Source organism: Oryzias melastigma, linkage group LG15, assembly GCF_002922805.2.
Source record: "Oryzias melastigma strain HK-1 linkage group LG15, ASM292280v2, whole genome shotgun sequence".
In the NCBI taxonomy this organism is placed as follows: Eukaryota; Metazoa; Chordata; class Actinopteri; order Beloniformes; family Adrianichthyidae; genus Oryzias; species Oryzias melastigma.
Window position 1 is genome coordinate 25,908,726 of NC_050526.1, and position 20,928 is coordinate 25,929,653.

At 39.8% G+C, this 20,928-nt stretch overlaps 3 protein-coding genes across 4 annotated transcripts in view; 2 read left to right on the forward strand and 1 right to left on the reverse strand.

The window, feature by feature from the left end:
• Nucleotides 1–2,172: 2,172 nt before the first annotated feature.
• On the reverse strand, nt 2,173–12,011 carry nolc1 (nucleolar and coiled-body phosphoprotein 1). Its single transcript, XM_024297441.2, has 13 exons — nt 11,829–12,011; nt 11,581–11,636; nt 8,980–9,137; nt 8,791–8,912; nt 8,587–8,710; nt 8,263–8,496; nt 7,690–7,779; nt 7,530–7,616; nt 7,285–7,455; nt 3,383–5,431; nt 3,145–3,272; nt 2,978–3,061; nt 2,173–2,899 (listed from the first exon to the last, which is right to left on the reverse strand). Exons 1-13 carry the CDS (start codon nt 11,937–11,939, stop codon nt 2,741–2,743), a joined length of 3,573 nt encoding a protein of 1,190 aa, XP_024153209.1. The 5' UTR covers nt 11,940–12,011; the 3' UTR covers nt 2,173–2,740.
• A 360-nt stretch (nt 12,012–12,371) lies between these two features.
• Nucleotides 12,372–15,861, forward strand: mrps6 (mitochondrial ribosomal protein S6). The gene is made up of 2 exons (XM_024297451.2): nt 12,372–12,839; nt 15,723–15,861. Exon 1 carries the CDS (start codon nt 12,501–12,503, stop codon nt 12,831–12,833), a length of 333 nt encoding a protein of 110 aa, XP_024153219.1. The 5' UTR covers nt 12,372–12,500; the 3' UTR covers nt 12,834–12,839; nt 15,723–15,861.
• A 724-nt stretch (nt 15,862–16,585) lies between these two features.
• Nucleotides 16,586–20,928, forward strand: part of LOC112161908 (prosaposin) — a 7,578-nt gene continuing 3,235 nt past the window's right edge. For both annotated transcript variants that reach the window (XM_024297446.2, XM_024297447.2), the window contains exons 1-7: nt 16,586–16,749; nt 18,547–18,680; nt 18,756–18,830; nt 18,914–19,039; nt 19,279–19,482; nt 19,560–19,703; nt 19,794–19,850. In XM_024297446.2, the coding sequence (XP_024153214.1) occupies nt 16,716–16,749; nt 18,547–18,680; nt 18,756–18,830; nt 18,914–19,039; nt 19,279–19,482; nt 19,560–19,703; nt 19,794–19,850 (774 nt within the window). In that variant the 5' untranslated portion in view covers nt 16,586–16,715. The remainder of the gene's footprint in view (nt 16,750–18,546; nt 18,681–18,755; nt 18,831–18,913; nt 19,040–19,278; nt 19,483–19,559; nt 19,704–19,793; nt 19,851–20,928) is intronic.

Consider the following 20,928-nt stretch of genomic DNA (forward strand, 5'->3'; position numbering starts at 1 on the left):
GGCCTCCGTAGTTCTGACAAGTCAGAATTCAGAGAAAAATGTCAGAATTCTTTTGTTATCATGAGCAATAACAAAAGAAACTTATGGTAGATCAAAGGAAACATGAAGAGCATCAATAAAAACATGAGAGATCAAAGGAAACGTGTAAAACACCAAAGGGAAAGAAAAATATGAAAAAAATCAAAAGAGACATGAAAAAACAAATAAGAAAGATCAAGGGAAACATGAAAAACTTCAAAGGGAAATATCAAAAGAAGAAAGATCAAAGGAAACATGAAAACCATTAGGGAAAGGGCAAAAGAAACATATGAAAGATAAAAGGAAATATAAAAATCATCAAAGGGAAACATAAAATGAAGCACACAAAAGATCAAAGGAAACATTAAAAACATCAAAGGTAAAGATTTAAAGAAACTTAAGAAAGATCAAAGGACACATTAAAAACAAAAAACATGGAAAATATCAAAGTAAACATAGAAAACATCAAAGGGAAAGACCAAAAGAAACGTAAGAAATACTTAAAAGACATGTGAAAAAATGAAAAAAAAAAAAACTAAGTGAAGATCAAAGGAAACATGGAAAACATCAGAAGAAAAATATGAAAGATCAAAAGAAACATCAAAAATATCAAAGGGAAAGATCACAAGAAACTTTAGATATTTAAAAGGAAACATGAAGAACTTCAAATGGAAAGATCAAAAAGAAACATACGAATGATTAAAAAAACATTACAAAATTAAAGGGAAAGATCAAACGTAATTTTAAAATATGAAAGGAAACATGAAAAAAATCAATGGGAAAGATCACAAGAAACATAAGAAATATTTTAAAGAAAATAAACATTTGAAAGATCAAAGGAAACATGAAAAACATCAAACTAAAACATAATAAGAAACATGAAAAACATCAAAAGAGACAGACTTCAATTTTAAAACTTGGGTAAGACAAATCAGGGATCTGGGGATGTCAATTCTGGATCCTCGGAACGCCAACTTGAGAATTTGGGAATATGCCAACTTGGAACATTTTTAGATTCCCAACTTTTCACTAGTAAACTAGTGCGATATTTTGGTTGCACTAGTTATATAGTGAGATTTAAAGGAGCCTTACAAGTGAACTTGTATAGCATTTGTATATGACTAGTTAACTAGTGGCCTTTTGAAAGCGTCCCTTGTTAACTTGTAATCAAAAGGTCCACCAATAAACTACTACATGTTTTAAGAGATTACTAACTAGTTCATACTTTTGGGTATCACAAGACCTTCGTGGACCGACTTTTCATTGATTTACAATCCTTTACAGCTGCGGTCAAATGAGCCACCATTCCTATTTCCATGGTCACATCAAGAAGGTCCGTGGAGTCTCACGGAAATTTCCCAGCATTCTCAGCCCTACTACCATAAGTTTTGTATGAAAATCCAGTGACGGTTGATTTGACCAGAGAAATGTGAACAGTGGGTCATTTGATTGCAGTAAATAGAAAGATGCCATGTTCTCTTCTCCGGCACCTGAGCTAGGCATGCTAGCTGGGCCAGATGAGGAGGTTTGTGCATGTGAAGCAGAGCTCTCGTGACATATTATCAGTTCATTCAAACAGAGCATTTCTGCGACAGTTTGATTGACAGCAATTTTAAAGGAGAAATACTTAGCGAAATGATTTATGATTACATTTGTTGTCTTTCATAAGAATACCACATCTAAATGTTAAAAACTCAAAAAACATTTTCATTGGAGGGGGACTTTAACATGCTTGAAATACATTTTTCCATTTTGTCTCATTTTCTTGTTTATTTCTTAACTTCATTTCTTCCAGGGAGGTCACCCGTTATTAATGAATCATGTTTTTTTTTTTTTTTAATGAGCGGTTTGGCATTCAGCATAAACGCTCTTTACTTACATAATTGTGGTTAAAAAATCAAATTTAGACCAGAAAAGTCATATGGAAAAAGTTTTAAACTAGCATTTTTAAGACCAAGATATCACAATGTAAGACTTTTTAATGCTTTTTAAGGCCTAATTTCCACATTTTCAGATTCAAGGCTTTTTAAGACTTTTCAAGACCCCGCAGGAACCCTGTTATTGAGTAGTGGACTCTAATGTCCTTGGAAATGTTATGTCTTAGCATTATTCCTGTTTTTCCACCTGAGAAAACATTTAAAGCCAAACAGAGTCTCAATTCTGGACAACAGAATTCAATTTTATTTACATTTCATAAAATCCAAAAAAAGTACAGTTCTGAGCCATTGTGTATCAAAGATGGCTTTTAGCAGTTCCACTACTGAACAAAAGAGGGCGCTCTAGCAGAACTGTCAAAACAAGTCTAGGTCTGAGGTCCTAATGCTAGAAATGGAATTATACTTGACAAGCACAGTGAAATAGACCATTCTGACAGATTTATAACAAATATTTTAAGAGGAAAAAAGCCCAGACATCCCATAATACAATACAGTTACTGTAGTTTCAAATGAAAAATTAGATTAGAGGATAAAATCAAGCATTTTCTCAAAGTACAAGACAAAACATGTTAAGGTGGTTCAAACGTTAGAAAAAAAAAGAATTTATTCTATCACAGGAAAAGCTTTGAACAGCGACCTGGTGGCCTGAAGCCACCTAGTGGCCATAATATTGAACATCACATGAACGTTGACTGTTCCAAGTCTGGTTTCACGTTTCAGAGATCAAACCGGCAGAAGAAGATCCTGATCAGAGCGGAAAATGCTGTTCCCAGGTGGGAAGGCGCTCAGTCACTTTCAAACTTGATGGAGTTAACTGAGGTGGAGATGGCCCCGCCGCGGTAGCTCCCCCTCTTCTTTTTCGTCTTTTCGTGGCGGAACGATTTGCCTTTGGTGAACTTAAGCACCTCGTTAGCTTTATGGCCCCAGTCCCCGTTAGCACCGTGCTGGAAGTAGAAGGAGGAGGTGAGTGACAGGAAGTCCCTCCTTCAAAATAAGGTGATGCTGAAATAGCTAGACTTTACCTTTGCTTCGAAAGAGTTATCTGCCAGCCGGGGATCCACTTCCACGTGCTCCTCCACAATTCTACGGAAGGGAACGTTTGAAGACTGAAAGAGAGAATCAATTAGTTTTTTTTTATTAAAAATGAACAATAAATAATCTATTTAAAGCATTTAAGTACAGATCTTACCTTCTTATTTGCCTTTGGGAAAGTCTGTGGTGTGGTTACTGCCTTTTTGTTTTGGGGAGTTTTTAATTTGGTTTCTTCTTCCTCTTCTGATGATGACTCCTCATCCTTTTTTCTTTTTCTGCTTGCAGCTGCACAATTGAAACACAAGCATTTACTGTTTGCTGTGAACACAAGAGCTCCACAGAGTAAACCTGTGCCGTTTCATTATTTTTCATCAGAGCTGCAGGCTGAAACTCACCGTTTGCAGTGGGGGTGTTGGGGGCAGTGGCAGCTTTAGGAGCTGGTGCTTCTTCGTCTGAGGAACTCTCTGAGGAACTGCTGTTCTCCGTGGGTTTTACGGTGGGTGTTGTTTTAGGGGTTACAGCTGGAGCTTTGACCTCTTCCTCCTCAGAGCTGCTGTCACTGGATGATGACTCTGCAGCTTTTGCGGCCACTGGGCCCGGCTTGGGAGTCGCCGCCTTGCCGTTTGTAACTGAAGGTTTGGGAGTTTCTTCCTCAGAGTCAGAGCTGTCCGAGGAGCTGCTTTCTCCTCCTCGTTTAGCAGGAGCTGCAGGGACCTTAGCCGCAACAGCTGCAGGACCGGATTTCTTTGCTGCTGGAGCTTTTTGGACGGCTGGCTTGGCTGCATTGTCCTCAGACTCTGAGCTAGAATCTGAGCTGCTCTCTGGTGCAGGTTTAGCTGCAGGAGTTGCAGGTTTTGATGTAGGTGTTTTAGCAACTGGCTTTGATTTAACATCCTCTTCTTCAGAAGACGAATCAGAATCTGAGCTGCTCTCTTTAGCCGCAGGTTTAGCTGCAGGGGTCGCAGGCTTTGAAGCAGGAGTATCGTTTTTAGCTGCTGCCTTAGTTTTAACAGGCTGCTCCTCTTCATCGGAGGAAGAGTCAGAATCTGAGCTGCTCTCTGCTGCTGCCTTCTTGGCTGTAGGAGTCACAGGCTTAGAAGCAGGAGTAGCATTTTTAGCTGCTGCCTTAGTTTTAGCTGGCTTCTCCTCTTCCTCGGAGGAAGAGTCAGAATCCGAGCTGCTCTCTGCTGCAGCAGGCTTGGCTGCTGGAGTTGCAGGCTTTGAAGCAGTTTTAGCGGCAGGAGTTGCAGGCTTTGAAGCAGGTGTGACATTTTTAGACTTGGATTTAGCAGGCTGCTCATCTTCTGAAGAAGAGGAGTCAGAATCTGAGCTGCTTTCTTCCTTCGCTTTTGTCTTGGCTGCAGGTTTAGCTGCAGGAGTCACAGGCTTTGAAGCAGGAGTACCATTCTTAGTTCCTGCCTTAGTTTTAACAGGCTGCTCCTCTTCCTCTGAGGAAGAGTCAGAGTCTGAGCTGCTTTCTGCTGCTGCACCAGGCTTAGCTGTAGGAGTCACAGGCTTTGAAGAAGTTTTAGCTGCAGGAGTTGTAGGCTTTGAAGCAGGAGTACCATTCTTAGTTGCTGCCTTAGTTTTAACAGGCTGCTCCTCTTCCTCAGAGGAAGAGTCAGAGTCTGAGCTGCTCTCTGCTGCAGCAGGCTTAGCTGCAGGAGTTGCAGGCTTTGAAGCAGGTGTAGCATTTTTAGCTGCAGGAGTTGCAGGCTTTGAAGCAGGTGTGACATTTTTAGACTTGGATTTAGCAGGCTGCTCGTCTTCTGAAGAAGAAGAGTCAGAATCTGAGCTGCTTTCTTCCTTCGCTTTAGCCTTGGTTGCAGGTTTAGCTGCAGGAGTTGCATTCTTTGCTGCAGAAGTGGCAGGTTTTGCAGCAGGTGTAGCATTTTTAGCCCCGGATTTTGCAGGCTGCTTCTCCTCTTCCTCAGAAGAAGAGTCTGAGTCGGAGGAGCTGTCTTTCTTGGTTGCTATCTTTGCGGTAGATTTAGCTGCAGGAGTTGAAGGTTTAGAAGGAGTAGCCTTTTTAGCTGCTGCCTTAGTTTGAACAGGCTGCTCCTCTTCTTCAGATGAAGACTCTGAGCTGCTCTCCTCTGCTGCAGCAGGCTTTACAGCAGGTTTAGCTGCAGGTGTAGCTGCAGGTGTAGCATTTTTAGCCTTGGATTTTGCAGGCTGCTCCTCTTCCTCGGAGGACGAGTCGGAGTCTGAGCTGCTCTCCTTTCCTGCTGCAGGCTTTGTTGCAAGAGTTGCAGCAGGCTTTGCAGCGGGTTTGGCTTTAGATTTAACAGGCTGCTCCTCTTCCTCAGAGGAAGAATCAGAGCTGCTGTCCTCTGCTGGAGCAGGTTTTTCCTTGGACAGAGCTTTAGCAGGAGCTGCAGGTGTCTTTGTGGCAGCAGGTTTAGTTGCAGGTTTAGCTGGAGCTTCATCTTCTGAGCTGCTCTCTGAAATGAATATAGAAGAAAAACTCCTTTAGAAAATGAACCAAAAACAACAGGTTTAATCTGACAAGGACATCTTGAAGGTTTGGAACCCAGCTGTCAAATATAGAGAACAAGTTATAGCAGTGTCATGTGACTTAAAGTCCCCCTCCAATGAAAAGCATGTTTGAGTTTTTAAACATGTATGTGTAGCAAAAGAGAGCAAATATCGTAAGAAATCATTTCACTTTTGAATTTCCGAGTATTTCTCCTTTTAAATCGCTGTCAATCAGACTGTCGCAGAAACTCTCTGAATTAATGAACTGTTAATACGTCACGAGAGCTTCTGCACATGAGCAGACCTCATCTGGCCTGGCTAGCGTGTCTAGTTCAGGTGCTGGAGAAGAGAAGACGTCTTCCTATCGACTGCAGTCCAATGCGCCGCCATTCACATTTCCGTGTTCAAATCAGCCGTCACTGGATTTTTTTGTGTGAGTTTCATTCAATACTCACGGTACCAGGGATGAGAACGCTGGAAATCTCAGCGAGTCTCCACTGAACTTCTTGATGTGACCACAGAAATGTGAGTGGCGGCTCATTTGACCGCAGCAGTAAAGGATAGTAAATCAGTAGAAGTTCGGTCCACGAGCTCTTCACTTCCTAGTCTGAGCTGACATCCAGCCCCAAACGAAACTGCTGTAGCAGCGATGATGATTTGAAGTGGTGAGACACAAACTGCGTTTCCATTACAAATTTGCGCAAAACTTAATCGAAATTCTAGGAATTTCTAAAAAAAAAAAACAATGTTTCGTAATGACACAGTTTCCATTAAATCATAATTTTGCGTTAAAGCACAAACCAACTCGCGTGACAAGTCATTAAAAACACGACAATGGATGAGAACAAGCATTTTTTTTATTTGATTCACTAAAAAAGGAGCATTGCTGTGACGTCACAGCTCTGTCTTGGGCACGAGTGCTGCGCTGAGTCAGGTGGACGTGAGAAACCTGTTAAGCGGTTTAAAAAAAAAAACATTCCAGCAAGTAATCTACTGGACCCTTTTTCTGTTTGAAAACAGGAGAAGATCCATTTAAGTGTTTAACTGTGCTCGTGGTCTTCCTGAAAGGAGACTTCTGCGTCTTACTCAGACTCCAAGCTGCAAAAGTGCAGCTCCAGATGAAGCCATGAGGAAATCTTGGGGATTTTATAATTGAGGAGCTACACGATTCCGTATGACACTCAACTTATAATGAGGTGTGAAGCTGTTCTCTCGTGGCGCCCGCTGTGCTGCGCTCGGACAGCCACTTCATACAAAGAAGCATATTTATTTAGAAAAAAGTGTTTCCATTACAGTTTTGCGAAAAATGTCTGTTTCGATACGCCCCAAATACCACCTACTCTAAGCGCATTTGCGAAATTTCAGAGTTAATGGAAACGCACCTATAGAGCTATCATAATCAGACGGCGAGCGGGGCGTCTGTGTGTGCCGGGAAAGGAGCAGCTCCAAAAGCCACGCCCCTCCAGAGAATATTTTGCAGGCTCAGGCTTCAGATCAGGGGTGTCAAACTCCAGGCCTCGCGGCCCGACGTCCTGTTGGTTTTCCAGAAATCCTGCCTTATCTACTGCTGATTACATGAATCATGTGTGTTCAGGTTGGTTGAAAAACATGTTGGCCACCGGCCCTTGAGGCCTGGAGTTTGACACCTGTGCTTTAGATCAACATGAAAAAAAGCTTTTTAAAGACATTAAGATTGTGAGATTTGGTTAAAAAGCTACATAATCATAATTAAAACACTACTGAGAAGGGTTTTTTTTTAATTAAAAAAATGATCACAGGGGACTTTAGAGGTTCCTTCATCGACTTCAGCTCCTCTTACCTGAACTGGAGGACTCGTCCTTCTGCGCTTTAGCAGCATTGACAGCAGTTTTCGCTGCAGCTTTCTTCACTTTATTGTCGTCATCAGCTGCATTACCCGGGGTTGGTTTGACAGGGGTGTTTTTCTTAGCCGGAGGGACTTTGGGTGTCTCCTCTTCATCTGAGCTGGAATCTGAGTAGAAACATGAAGAAAGGCTTAGATATTCAGCTCTCCTTGAAGCTGGGAGAAAACGGTTCTTTAGTTACCGGAGCTCTCCGAGCTGGACTCCTGCGGCTTTGCTGCAGGTTTGGTCGCAGGTTTTGCATCTGCGGCCTTTGCTTGAGGAGGTTTTCCTGCAACCAGTCCAACGCCGTAAGAGAGGGAACCAGAAACACTGACATGTAAAGAGAGGAAGGAGCAGCTTACCTGCAACTTTTGAGTCACTGTTCTCGGTTTTGCTGGACTTCACTGCCGGTTTCTGGACTGAAGCTGGAGGCGGAACGGCACTGTACGCTCCTGACAAAACACGAGATCTGTTTTAGTGAAACCGGAATCCACTGAATGGACTGAAAATATGAGAAAAGTCAAAATCAAAGACGGGATTTTCCGCTTTACTGCTGGAAAACTGGAGAAGTTAAATTGAAAAAAATAATGATAGGAAGGAAACCTGAACGGTTTAATGCTGGAGAAAAAAAGTAAAGAAATGTATTTACACTCTGACCCCACCATGACCTGCAGGAGCTGAAGAAGCTCAGTCATCGTCCAGAGAGGCAGAAACTCAAGGACACTTTGAATAAACTGAACCCTATGAGAGGAGAGGCTCCAAACTAATAGGACGGGCTGGAGTTTTACAGAACACAAGACTGAGATCATAGCTGCTTGATGTGGAGCTGCTCGTTCCATCACTCTACAATCCCGAAAATCAAGAGTTTAGAAAGAAGAGGTAAAAACAGCTCTTTTTTGCTCCCTGCTACACACCAGAACATGAGCATGACACACCTGCTTTAGGCTTCTTAGTGGGAGGAGCTTCATCGTCTGAGGAAGAGTCATCACTACTGGATTCAGCCGCTGCTGCAGTCGTCTTTGGAGGGGTGGGTTTGGCAGCGGCGGGTTTTGCTGGAGCCTTTGATGATGGCTCCTCTTCAGAGTCAGAGGAGCTGTCTTCACTGCTGCTGCTCTCAGGCTGCTTCTGAGCAGCAGCTTTGGGTTTGGTCACAGCCCCCGGACCGGTTTCTGTTATTAAGAAATCAGGTTTATTAATAAATACTCAAGCTGGCTTGGGTCTTGATAACAAGCAGTTTCATCACAATGTTGGGAACTAACTTGGCGCTTGAGCTTTGGCCGGCTCTTCGTCTTCAGAGTCAGATTCTTCGCTGCTGGAGCTGCTGTCCTTCTTCCGTCCTGCTGCTGCTGATGCTGCAGGGCCAGGTGCTGCTTTAACAGGCGCCTATGTGAATTACAACATCCCAATATGATCACAACGCATCACAATGTAGCTAGAAGATTTCATCAGAAGGTTTGTCTGACTTTCGCAGGAGCCTTTTCCTCCTCAGAGTCGCTGGAGTCTTCACTGCTGCTTGATGCAGCTTTGATAGTTTTGGCGGCCACAGCCTTGCCCGGCACAGATTTGACTGGTACAGCTTTGACAGCTGAAAGAAAAACAAAACATGAAGAAACCGAGACAGATATGAGAGCTTCACCTTCTTCTCGCAGTACCTGCGGCTGCTTTGCTGGGTTTTGCTTCAGCTTCCTCGTCGCTGCTCGACTCTTCACTGCTGGAGCTTTCTGCGGCGCTTTTTACTTTCTTAGCAGCCGGACCGTTTGGAGCTTTTGGCTCAGTCGGAGGCAGTTTCCGTTTTTTGGCCTCAGGTGACCTTCACGAGAATATGGTCAATTCAGTTTATTAAGTGCCAAATCACAACCCAATTCATGTATCATTCCCTCCTCATCTTTACTACATTTTAATAAAGTGGGACAGATTACATGGAAAGAAAAGTCTAAGGAAAAAAACCTCAAACAGACAGCGTTACTATTTTGGGCGTTTTGAGTCTGAGTTTGCGAGCAAAACTTGCTTTGAAGACGACAAAATTTAGCCGGGTTTGAGGTTGGTAAAATTGGCAGTTTTTAGTTCCTCGTTAAAATACATTTCCACCAGAGATGAGCGGTTAGGAGAGGCAGTGCATCATCTTCCACCATGACATGTATAACCACTAATAAGAACTTAAATATGCATTCACCAATCTCTTTTATAAATGCAATTTATATATATATATATATATATATATATATATGATTTGAAATCATTTTTAAAATCAAAATCTCTGCATTTTGAAAAAGTCTTGTTCAATTAACAAGGACTGTCTGCCATATGCATGCAGGGTTGATTATGTGCCTGTAAATTACTCAGTGTTTGCTAATAATGTAATGTTTTATTATTTTTTTCTGACATTTTATTACAAATCCTCACTTTCCATTTAATAGTTCATGCATTGATGTTCGTCTACTGTTTGGATCTGACATAAAGCTGTACTTAAAAGTCACAAGCTGAGGTAGACATGAAAAGAATTTTGCTTTTTTTAGATATTACTAAAAAATAAATATAGAATTTGTTTTATGAATCATTTAAGCTTTGGGGGGATTTTTACTGTTAATAATATTTGGAAAATTTTATATTTGCAAGAGCAAGTTTTTAAAACCAAATATGTTTCATTGGTTGTTTTGCTTATATTTGACTTACCCTAAATTTATGAGAAGTAAAATAATTTCCAGTTTTGATCATAAGTGATCATTTTGTTCTGCGAGTTCATGCTCATTCTTCTGTGGTTGCTTTTCAGTTTAACAGGAGTCCGTTATTTTTTTTTTTTCTACTCTGACTGTAAAACTGGCTGATGTAATATCAAACATGTCAATGGACCATGGAGATGCTGCTGGACTTCCGCCGCACATCCACTGCTCCACAGCCCATTGACATCCATGGAGAAGTGGTGGAGGTTGTTGACACATACAAATTCCTGGGAGTCGTTTTAGACAACAAACTGAACTGGTCAGCTAACATGGACACCATTTACAAAAAAGGACAGAGCAGGATGTACTTTTTAAGGAGGCTCGCCTCTTTTAATGTCTGTTCGGAACTTCTTTTTATCTTTTGTCAATCTGTGGTTTTAAGTGTCCTTTTTTATGCTGTGGTGTGCTGGGGAGGGAGCGCAAACAAGAAGGACACAAAGAAGCTGAACCGCCTGATCAGGAAAGCAGGTTGCATTGTGGGACTGGGTCTGGACACAGTGGATTTGATGGTGGAGCGAAAGATCCAGGATAAGCTGAAGAACATTCTGGAGAACACCGGCCACCCTCTGTACTCAGTGTTCTCTGGTCAGAGGAGCTTTGTGACCATCAACCGATTTCGGTCTCTGCCATGCTCCACAGAGAGATACCGGAAGTCCTTTGTGCCCAGAGCTATTCGACTCCATAATGCTGCTGGGAGGGGTGGTGGCAAAAGACGAGGTGACTGATCAATGTTTTTATGATGTTTTTATTTATTTATTTTTTTATTATGAACTTTTAAAGTTACATTTTAACTGTTTTATAGATTTCTATCTATTTTATTCCATTATAGGTTTTGTTTTTAATTTAACTGTGTGGTGAGATGTATGGAGCAAGGACAATGACATAATTTCCGTGAGGATTAACAAAGTATCTATCTATCTATCTATCTATCTATCTATCTATCTATCTATCTATCTCAAAGTTGAATTTTCAACCACATTGTGAAGTAATAGTTAATTGATTAGTAGTTACAGCAAATAAATTGACCTTTTGGTGTGTTTTTTAAGGATTTTGGATGTTTTTAAGAATACTTTTAGTCTAGCAACACTGCCAGCAGAACCAGACTCGGTGACAGTGAACATCTGCAGGAACTAACTTGAGTCAGAGATCAGGAAAACCCAAACATAAAAACACATTAACATCTGGTATTGGACTATAAAGTTGGGTTAGCAACTGCAGCAACAAGAACAGGACAAAAACTGCAGCACCTGATGCAAGACAGAGGGAGATGCTAGTACCAGAAGACATGACATGAAAATGGTATGCGTGGAGGCCAGTGAATGAAAAAACACCATGACACGGGGTTAAACAAAAGTGCATTTTCCTCAGTTTTGAAGTCAAGGTGAAGGCATTACATTTGTTTGCATTTTCTGTATATATGATTTTGATTACTTGTCTCTTTCAGATAAGGTTTGCCACGACTGAAACCTTAAATTACATCTCAGTCTGGTGTTTTCATCATGGTTAAATGTCAGACATTATTCCAAAACTTACTTGACCCAGAAGTTGTAAATATTCAAAAGACTCTCTTCATTTTTGTCTTGAGGGTTCTGTGAAGGAGCAAAGTAGAGAAATATTATCTCGGAACAAAAGACAAAAGTTACGACTGTCAGTTGTTGCCGTGAAACACGAACATGTGAGAGCTGGCGACTCAACACGTGCTAATTTTTCACCGGCACTGCGCAGTCTCAGAAAGTACCCAGAAGAAGACAGTACCAACAGGCACACATCGAGCTACTTACGACTTTAGTCTGTTTCAGGAACTGTTGCGCCGCTTTGGTGAACTTATTCTCCAAAAGAAAGGAATAAACGCATTTATAAAGATCGCTGGGCACTGAGCCCTGCGCCGCCATCTTCACCACGCTCCTTCAGGAAAAAAAAAGACTTGCGCATGCGCTTGTGAGGACTCAAGCCTTAAAAAAAGATGATCAACTTCGACTCAAATTATCAAAGCCGAGGGAATGTTATATCATCTACAGATAATTTGTTATTGCAGATATTTTTCTATTTTCTTTTGTTAAAAATACATTAAAGGAATTTAAACACATTTATACGACTTTTTTTTCTTTAAATAGAGAAAAATTTGATTCTAAAATCCTGGAAAGAGTGAGACATCTGTAGATAAAGGATTTTTTAAATGCACAATTTATTAGAATTTTTTTAAATGTACTATTATGGTTAAAACGACACAATTGGATAGCTTAAATGTTTCACTAAGCCACTAAACATATTTGTATTTTGTTTTAATATTGCGCGTGAGGTGTCGCATAAAGTTGACGTCATTTCCATACGACCTTGCTTTCTGTCCCTCATGTCATAACATGGCCGTCTGTGAACAAGAGTCTACGGGGATTACATTCATTCTAAGTTAGCTGAACTAAATTTTGAGCCACCCGGGTTACACAGCAGAAGCGATGCCTCGCTACGAGCTCGCCCTGATCTTGAAAGCGATGCAGCGGCCGGAGACGGCGGCGGCTCTGCGGAGAACCGTGGAGACTTTGATGGAGCGCGGCGCCGTGGTGAGAAACCTGGAGAACCTGGGAGAAAGACTCCTGCCCTACAAAATGAGCAAACACAACCAGAGGCACACCCGAGGCTCCTACTTTCTAGTCGACTTTTATGCAGCTCCCAGCATCCTCAATGAGTTGTTGGATCACCTGCACCGTGACGTGGACGTGGTGAGGCCCACTGTGCTGAAGAAGGAGGAGCAGGTGTCGACCAGCATCTGCTGCGGAGCCCCGCGGTAACTGCACGTAAGGACGGGCTGTGGGTTCCTCCAGACTCCTGGTTAACAGACTGTTCTATGTAGACCATCAGCTGAAAACCTTGAGAGAAACTTAGATCTGCCATGCATAGATCAACTGGAGAGCCCTTAAAAAGACCCTTCCAATGTTATAAACATAATTCAAATAAGGAAATTATTCTGTATAGAATTAACATAAAAACAACGCAATAATAGGTGTGACCAGAAACGAATAGTCTTTTAAGTGGCACAAGTTTTTTTATTATCCAATCCAATAGAGAGGTGAACTAAAAGAGTTAAAAGACAAATTTGATATAAAATCAATATTTATTTCCTGCTTCATTTATTTTGCTTCTCGGATACTATAGATTGTGAACGGGAGAAAAAAAAAAAGCACCTAAATGTTCCTATCCCATGAAGTTTACAAGAGGTGGAGAAAACGACAACAAAAATAAACTAGTAGCAAAATTAAACTTAAATCAATCAATCCTTTGCATAGCACTTCTTATATTTGGTAACAGAAAATGCTTCACACCATTATAGTTAATAAAGCAAGCAAATTAGATTAGAACTGCGCCGGACCGCTCAATAGAAACGAGACTTAGCTTAGCTAGCTAGCGAGATTTCGTCACGTTTCCCAGCATGCACTGCGGGTCAAAATGTATCTTCTTAAAAGAAAAAAACATTTTTAATCATTTTTGTTTTCACCCTATTGTATTTAAAACTAACAAACATATAGTGTGTAATTCAAATTTGCCAAAAAACACTGGAGTTAAAACCATTAGTTTACACGTGTGGGTAACAAAGGGGTATAAATACCGATCAGCGACAATCGTCCGTTGGTTCAAACCTGGTAGTGTGCTAACGTGCTGGAAGGCACCTCGAGCTGCTCCTTGCACCCTGGGGGTTAACCCGGGGACCCGCCAGGGCGCTAGGAGCAGCTTGAGTGGGGATTGGTGAAGGCGGGCGGTAGAAAGCGATTACCGTAAAATACAAGGGCACCCAACTGCATGTCTCAGGCGCTACCAGTGAGTACTCAGCACAGTACAAGCTGGTAGCGAATACTGGACTGTAGAGCTTACTCAATGAGTACCCTGCCAGTTCCCCTCCCAGGTTTGAACCCGCCAGACGCTTGGCCAGCGTCTGGTGTATTTTTTTTTAAAATAAATGTTACTATGTTAGTTATGACTTAATATTTCTAATGTTTTTCTTACTGATAAATTATACATTTATTTTTAAACCTTTAGTGTTGTGTGTTTATTCACAATTTTTTAGTATACAAGTAAGACAAAAGGAAATGTGAGTCAAAGTCAGATCTGTATAAAATTTATTTACGAAACAGATGAAATTATTCAAAACATAACAAACATTCATTATTGAATATTCAGAATTAGTTTCCCTTTATTCAAAGTATGGACCTCTTTAAACATGTCATGGTTAGAAAGCATCATCTATGATAATACTGTCTGTTTTTTATATTTAAAGAACCTAATAAATGATCCTAAAGAGTACATTTCTATCTACTGAAAACAAATTCAGTAAGAAATGAAAGATAAAAAAAGTTTAGTGATGGATTGAAGATTGTTCAGCCGCTGGACGTTCTCTCTGATCCCAATGACAGCTCCAGACGTTGCCTGTTCAGGTCCTCCAAAGTGATGAGAGAACCAGGAGCTGCTCTTCCTTGTAGAATTAAAAATAAAAGATGTCCGCCTCAGCTGAACCAGGTGATGTAGGTCCTCGTCGAGCTCACGCAACAAACCCTGAGATCCTCAGGAACCGCGATGATGGTTCATATTTTACTAAAACTCTTAAATCCACGATTTATTGCCAGTATGATAAATATTTATTAACACAAAGTTTCTTTTCCTGCTATTTTAGGTTAGTGTCAAAACTAAGTTCTTTTATCTAGTTGTGCAACATTTTAAAGTAAAATTTCACATAAGATTTGTACAGAAACTTAAGGTTTTAATACTATTTTAAACTTTTACACTGCAAAAAAAGAACAACAAACCTGGATTATCAACCCCTTAAAACATAGGTTATCTGATCTTTAAATTAAAATTTAGGGGGAACAATTATATATATATATTTTAACACAGAGATAAACAAAAGTAAGCACAAACTAAAGCGCACTTCTGTCTTTTTCTCAAAGGAAATGTCATGGCTTTGTTGAATTATGTAAAGCTTTCAGAGTTTTCTGTTTGAAAATAATGACAGTTGAATAAAATATCTAAAAGTTGCTTTTTGAAAACAACTGAAATGAATTAAAGTTGCCAGTTTACCTACAAATTGAGTAGATTTGTTTTTAATTACTGATTGATATATTACTCATTAAAAAATAAGATTTAATATTTAATTTAATAATAATTTGGCAAGAAAGAGATCTAACTCCAACCAAAACTGAGACATATTAATTAATGTTACTTTAATTGAGAAGAGGGGCAAAACAACACTAAAAGACTTTTTTTAATGCTAGTTCTAAAACTTCCCTGTTTTCAGATCATGACAATAGATCACGTTTTCCCTTTTTGTCTTGTTGGCATGGTGTTTTTGGATGACGCAGACTCTTCCCTGTCAACACACAGGCTTAAATTAATACGGTGACTTTAATTAGAGACATATTTTATGAGCTTTACTTTAGGAAATCTATAGAAATAATTAATGCATAACATCAATATGTTCATATTAAGAAATATTTACAAGAATATATGTTATTTTAAATTAGATTAGTTTGATAAATGGCACAAAAGCAGTCCATGAGTGTTGAAGTTCTCAAATGTCAATCACCCATGCTATGTATCCAGTGTTGGCTTACTTCCCCAAAGAATCTCGGTTTCTGTGGTGTACTGGAAGTTGATCTCGTACTACAATTGTTCCCTTTCTGTTTTCACAGGTTTTCACTTCTCCTACCCAGAAGATGAGCAGGAACCCATCCCACTTTGACCGTTTTCTTTGCTCTTTGTCTGGTACATCACATTTTGTAATAAACTAAGAAATAAACAGTTGTTTTACTTTTTTGTAAATCATTCAAACATTGTGTTTTGTCTTCTTTTTAGTCTTGTGATAGTAATGAACTTTTTGATGACTTGGGTGGCAAAGGCTATGTCTTCACATTTAACACTGTTATTGTAGTAATTGTTATTATTATTAGTAAAAAATATTTAGTAGGTTTGTGTTCACTAAGGAAATAGAAGATAAACTGTCCAAGTTTAGATTAAACAACCAGACTATATGTATATATTTCATACATTTTACAATGTATATGTGTTGACTTTGACCATAAATGGGCATGTCCTATGGTCACTATGCTGAATAAGTGAAAATGAGAATCTGAGCAATAGAAACAATCGTTTTACTTCTATGAATGGCATACCGAACTGTGATGATAGAGCCCATTAGAAACAGTAAAGTTGTTAGTTTTGTCATTGTACGTGCATTATAAAATATTTTATTTAAAAAAATCTACTTGGTAAATAGTCGAAAAGAAAAAACGTCGAAAAAACTCAAAAATAGTGGCTAAAAAGAAAACAAACGGGCTGCAAAATAGGTCAAATCATGTCTACCGACAGGGGGCGCTTTACACTATATAAGAACATCAAACTACAGGAAAGTACGAGTTTAAGATATAATTAATGGTTTACCCTATCAACAAATGAATATGTAATACACAGATAAAACAAAAAAAAGGTGTACATACTGATTTTAAACGTCAGCTTATGAGCCGGATCTTGCTTATCAGGGCTGATCGGAAGTCACGTGCACAGTCAGCTGACGATGAGTCCTCATAACGGCCTGAGCAGAACAGCGGCCGCATTGCAGCGCGCGCCGTCCACCCAAACACACCGACGCAGGAACGCGGACTGACGAGCCAGGAAACAGCGCAGTCATGCTGCTTTTAACTCTGCTTTTCATCTCCTCAGGTAAGGTCAGCTCAGAGGACGGGAACGGCTCGGGGTTCGGTTTGAATCAGGACACAAAAATCATGGTTTCTTTTTCTTTTTTTAAACTGCGTTTGTTGACGCGGAAGCTTTGAAGGGTCCTAGGCGTTTGTAAACAGGAGTCATGACTGAGGGCGTTGTTACATTAATATTTAAGACTATCTAATTTCCTAATTACGCACATTTTTTTAAGAAAACATAAACGGAATGTATAGCTTAAGAGACGAACTTTGAGTTTTACTTTCAGTCTACTTGGCCTTTGATGCTAACGGCGTTGCTAGCATTAGCCTGGTTAGCTAACCGTTGTTTTGACACTTCTGTCCTCTGGAAAACATTTAGCTGGTTAGCTTTAAACACACCTGAGATGGAAATATAAATACATATTTTAATTAGATGGGTTTACATCGAACTGCGCGACCAATGGAAATAAAACTTACTTCAAAATATAGTCTTTCCACACAAATAACTGTTTTTTTTAAGTTAAATGTATTGTTTTTATAATAATTTTAATGTAAATCACTTCTAACTTGTGGTTTTTACTCCCAGTCTCTATAGTATCGCGTCCTTCGGTCATTCCCGCTTGTTTATAATCCTGTTTTATCTTTAAGTCTGAACAAACGAGGTGAAACTGATTATTTCTACGGCAAAACAAGTGAGGTTTCATGAAAACAGGCCTGTGGAATTCAGGACAGTTGGATTAGGCCGGAGGCATTTGGGAAAATGTATTTCATCTGTTTCCTTCCTATCACATATAAATGTGGGCTGACAGCTCAGTAACATGTTGAATCTTGTCAAAGTTGTTCCCTTCCACTATTAAACTTTTTTTTCTTATTAACTTTGTTTGACTCAAACAACTCATGTTCGCTTTCCTGTTGCAGGAGATGCCACAGCATTAAAAGCTTTACTTTTTTTTTTTCTTTAAGCCTTTCAAAGTAAAGGTCTTCCTTTTATCTCGTCTGTGAGAGGTTCTCTTGGGCCCTCTATAAAAGTGCAAGAATGTCTTCCTTGTTTAAACAGTTGGTAAGGGAGTAGTCTGTTATTTTGAATAAATGCTCATGTGACTCCAAAGCACTTTGAGTGACGTTTACGTTTTTACGATGAGCCAAGATTTCTTCTGTAACTAGAACCACGTGATAACCTACAGATCTTTGGCCTCAAAGCTCGCCTTGATTAATTCACATGATGCAAATTTAAGTATTAAATTTACTCATTTCCTGTAAAAATGACCGCTTGGTATTTAAATTTCCATGTTCTAACATTACAAGGAGGTGGTTCTGTTTATCAAGGAGGATCTGAGAGTTGAACGAGGAAGTGTTCTTATTGTGGGATGACGGGTGCTTTCCTACATTGCTTCTTGTACTTTTAAGAAAAGTAAAAGTCTCTTTTAAATATATATGACCAAACATACTTTATTTGCTTCTTTACAGTTAATTCTAGCTGTATTTAACTATATTCTTTTCCTCCTAAAAGTCAGACGAAGAGTTGCTTATACGTGTTAATATTGGTAATGATTCAATTTTCATTGCTTGAGGACTGATTGAATCAATTTGCTTTGTTTTAATGTCACTGGCACGAAAAACTGTTTTAATTTCAAGGTTTTAAACATGCTTTATGCCACAATTGCAACATTTAAATTGTGTAACAAAATCTTGTGACTAATCCAGATTAAACTCATTATACTGATGAATATGGTTCCTAATTAATGAGTAACGTTTTACAAATTTTCATTACCTGTAGTAATATTTTAAAACTTTGTCCTTTTTTTTTTTTTTTGAAAAGCTGTAGCTACTCCTCTGTTGGGGACTGAACAGTGTGCGCGTGGCCCCCCCTACTGGTGTGAAAATGTAAAGACGGCCTCTCTGTGTGGAGCTGTGGCTCACTGTCAGCAGAATGTGTGGAACAAGCCTCAAATGGTACTTTTTTACAGTTTCTATATTTTTTGGAACAATGTTAAATACATTATTAATGAGGTGACTTTCTGGCTGCAGAAATCTGTGCCGTGTGACATGTGTAAAGAGGTGCTGATGGTGGTGGAGCAACTGCTGAAGGACAACGCCACCGAGGTAAGGCTGTAGGATGTGCACAGCTAATCCTTGGTAATTGAGTGATTTGTTGAGGGATAATGTAAATCTCTTTGTGATTGCAGGCAGATATTTTGAAATACATGGAGAAGGCCTGCGAGCTCATCCCGGATCAGGGTCTGACTGAGCAGTGCAAGGAGATGGTGGATAGTTACTACCCTGTCCTGATCGGGATTATCACAGGGGAGCTGGTAAGTGGTGCAAATCAACCCTCAGGGGAAAGGGTGGGGGTGGGGGGCAGAAGCCACTCTGAGCAAAGAGCAGTCGGCCAAAAGAGTCATTGATGAGGAAGTGAGTAGAAGTCTAAAAGGGAACAGAGAAGCTATTGTGCTACGGCAAATCCCATGAGAAGGATTTAGTGATTCCTCTGTCTCAACCTTCACCTGCTGCAGCAGCAGAGCAACACTGATGCAGCTTTTGTTTGTTGTAGGAGGATCCTGGTGTGGTGTGTGCTGCCATGGGACTCTGCAAGTCTCAGCAGGCTTCTTTGGCCAAGCTTCATGCCCAGGAGCAGCTCACGTCTAATGACATTCCCCAGGTTGATCTTTCCCATCAAGTGGCTCCTTTCCTCCTCAACGTTCCCGGGCTGCTGTATCCTCAGAACCTGGAGGAAAAGCAGGAGGTTCCTCAGCAGGTGCACAGCAGACCCTCCCGCTCTTACCTTCATTCTGCTGTTATTAGAAGAATGTTCTGAACTTTTATCACCTGTAGGGAGGTGACGAAGTGTGCCAGGACTGTATCAAGTTCCTGACTGATGCTCAAGCAGAAGCAAAGGCCAACTCCTCTTTTATCAACTCTCTAATCCAGAACATTGAGAGTCAGTGTGACCTTTTGGGACCAGGCTTGTCTGATATGGTGAGTGGCCCCAAAACTGCTGATGACTTGGCTTTTATTGTGAAACCCCCATATTTGCAGTGTCTTGACTCAGTTTTTATGAATTTGCAGTGCAAGCAGTACGTCGGACAGTATGGACCGGTTGTTGTTCAGCAGCTCATGTCTATGGTGAGTCTTGTGACAGTCTCACATGATTAACTTTAGTACTTTCTCTGTAGAGCAGTAACAACTCCTTAGATGCTCAGCTCAAAACAGAGAGTTGTCACAGCAGCTGTGGGATTTAAAGATGGAATCAGTTGATATTTTGCTAAATTAGAAATTGTTTTTTTAAAAATGAAGCGTGAACTAATAAAATCATAAAAGGGTTTTGTTTTGGAAATAACTTTGCTATGAGCCACATTTTGTAAAACAAAATTATTTTAGATACAAATTTGATCTTTTTTGTTCAGGTTATTTCTAGTTTCATAAAATTGTTTTTGTTGGGAACATTTAAAGATATTTAGCTTGTCAATTTAAATATAGTTAAATATTTTGGCAGCGATGCAGCTCTGTCACGTCTCATTTCTCACACAGGCCTATTTGCACAAATATTTAAGACCCACCCACTCCGATCATCTTTTGATCTATTCTAAAAGCTTTTCTCACTGGTCTTCAATTACAATTGTCCTCTTTAGCCAAAAATAAAATAAAACTGTATTGTTTGATAGGGTAAAGTTTCTGAAGAGTGCTTTTTTAGAAAAAGTCACCTGAGTTGTGTGCGGGACCATTGGCATAGATCTGCCCCGCCTCTCTAATCTTCCCCATTTTGATTGGATTGGATTGATGGATTGGAGCAGGGAGCTTGTAGCCTGCCAAGCATATTTTCTAAGTCATAAATGAGTTCCTCCTCCAACAGCATTATGTTTTTGGTCTGTTCCTGATTCAGTTTGAATAAAGGAAAACCTCTGAATGCAGTTTTGAGTTTAATTTTCTTTCTACGTGTTCTGCATAGAAAGAAAAATGCTACAGGAACATTAATAAAAACAAAAAATCCAATTTTCATCAGAGTAGGTCTTTAAGTGTGTGTTTTACAGCTTGTTAGACATTTGTTTATCCAGTATCCTGTTTTTCTGTTGGCAAAAGTAAATTAATAGAAAAACTTCACAGATCTCTCAATTTATTAATTTATTTTTTCCCCAGGAATAAAACAATTTCATTTATGAAAAAAAAAAAAATAAATTCGGCAAAGGTGTTTGTTTGCATTGCT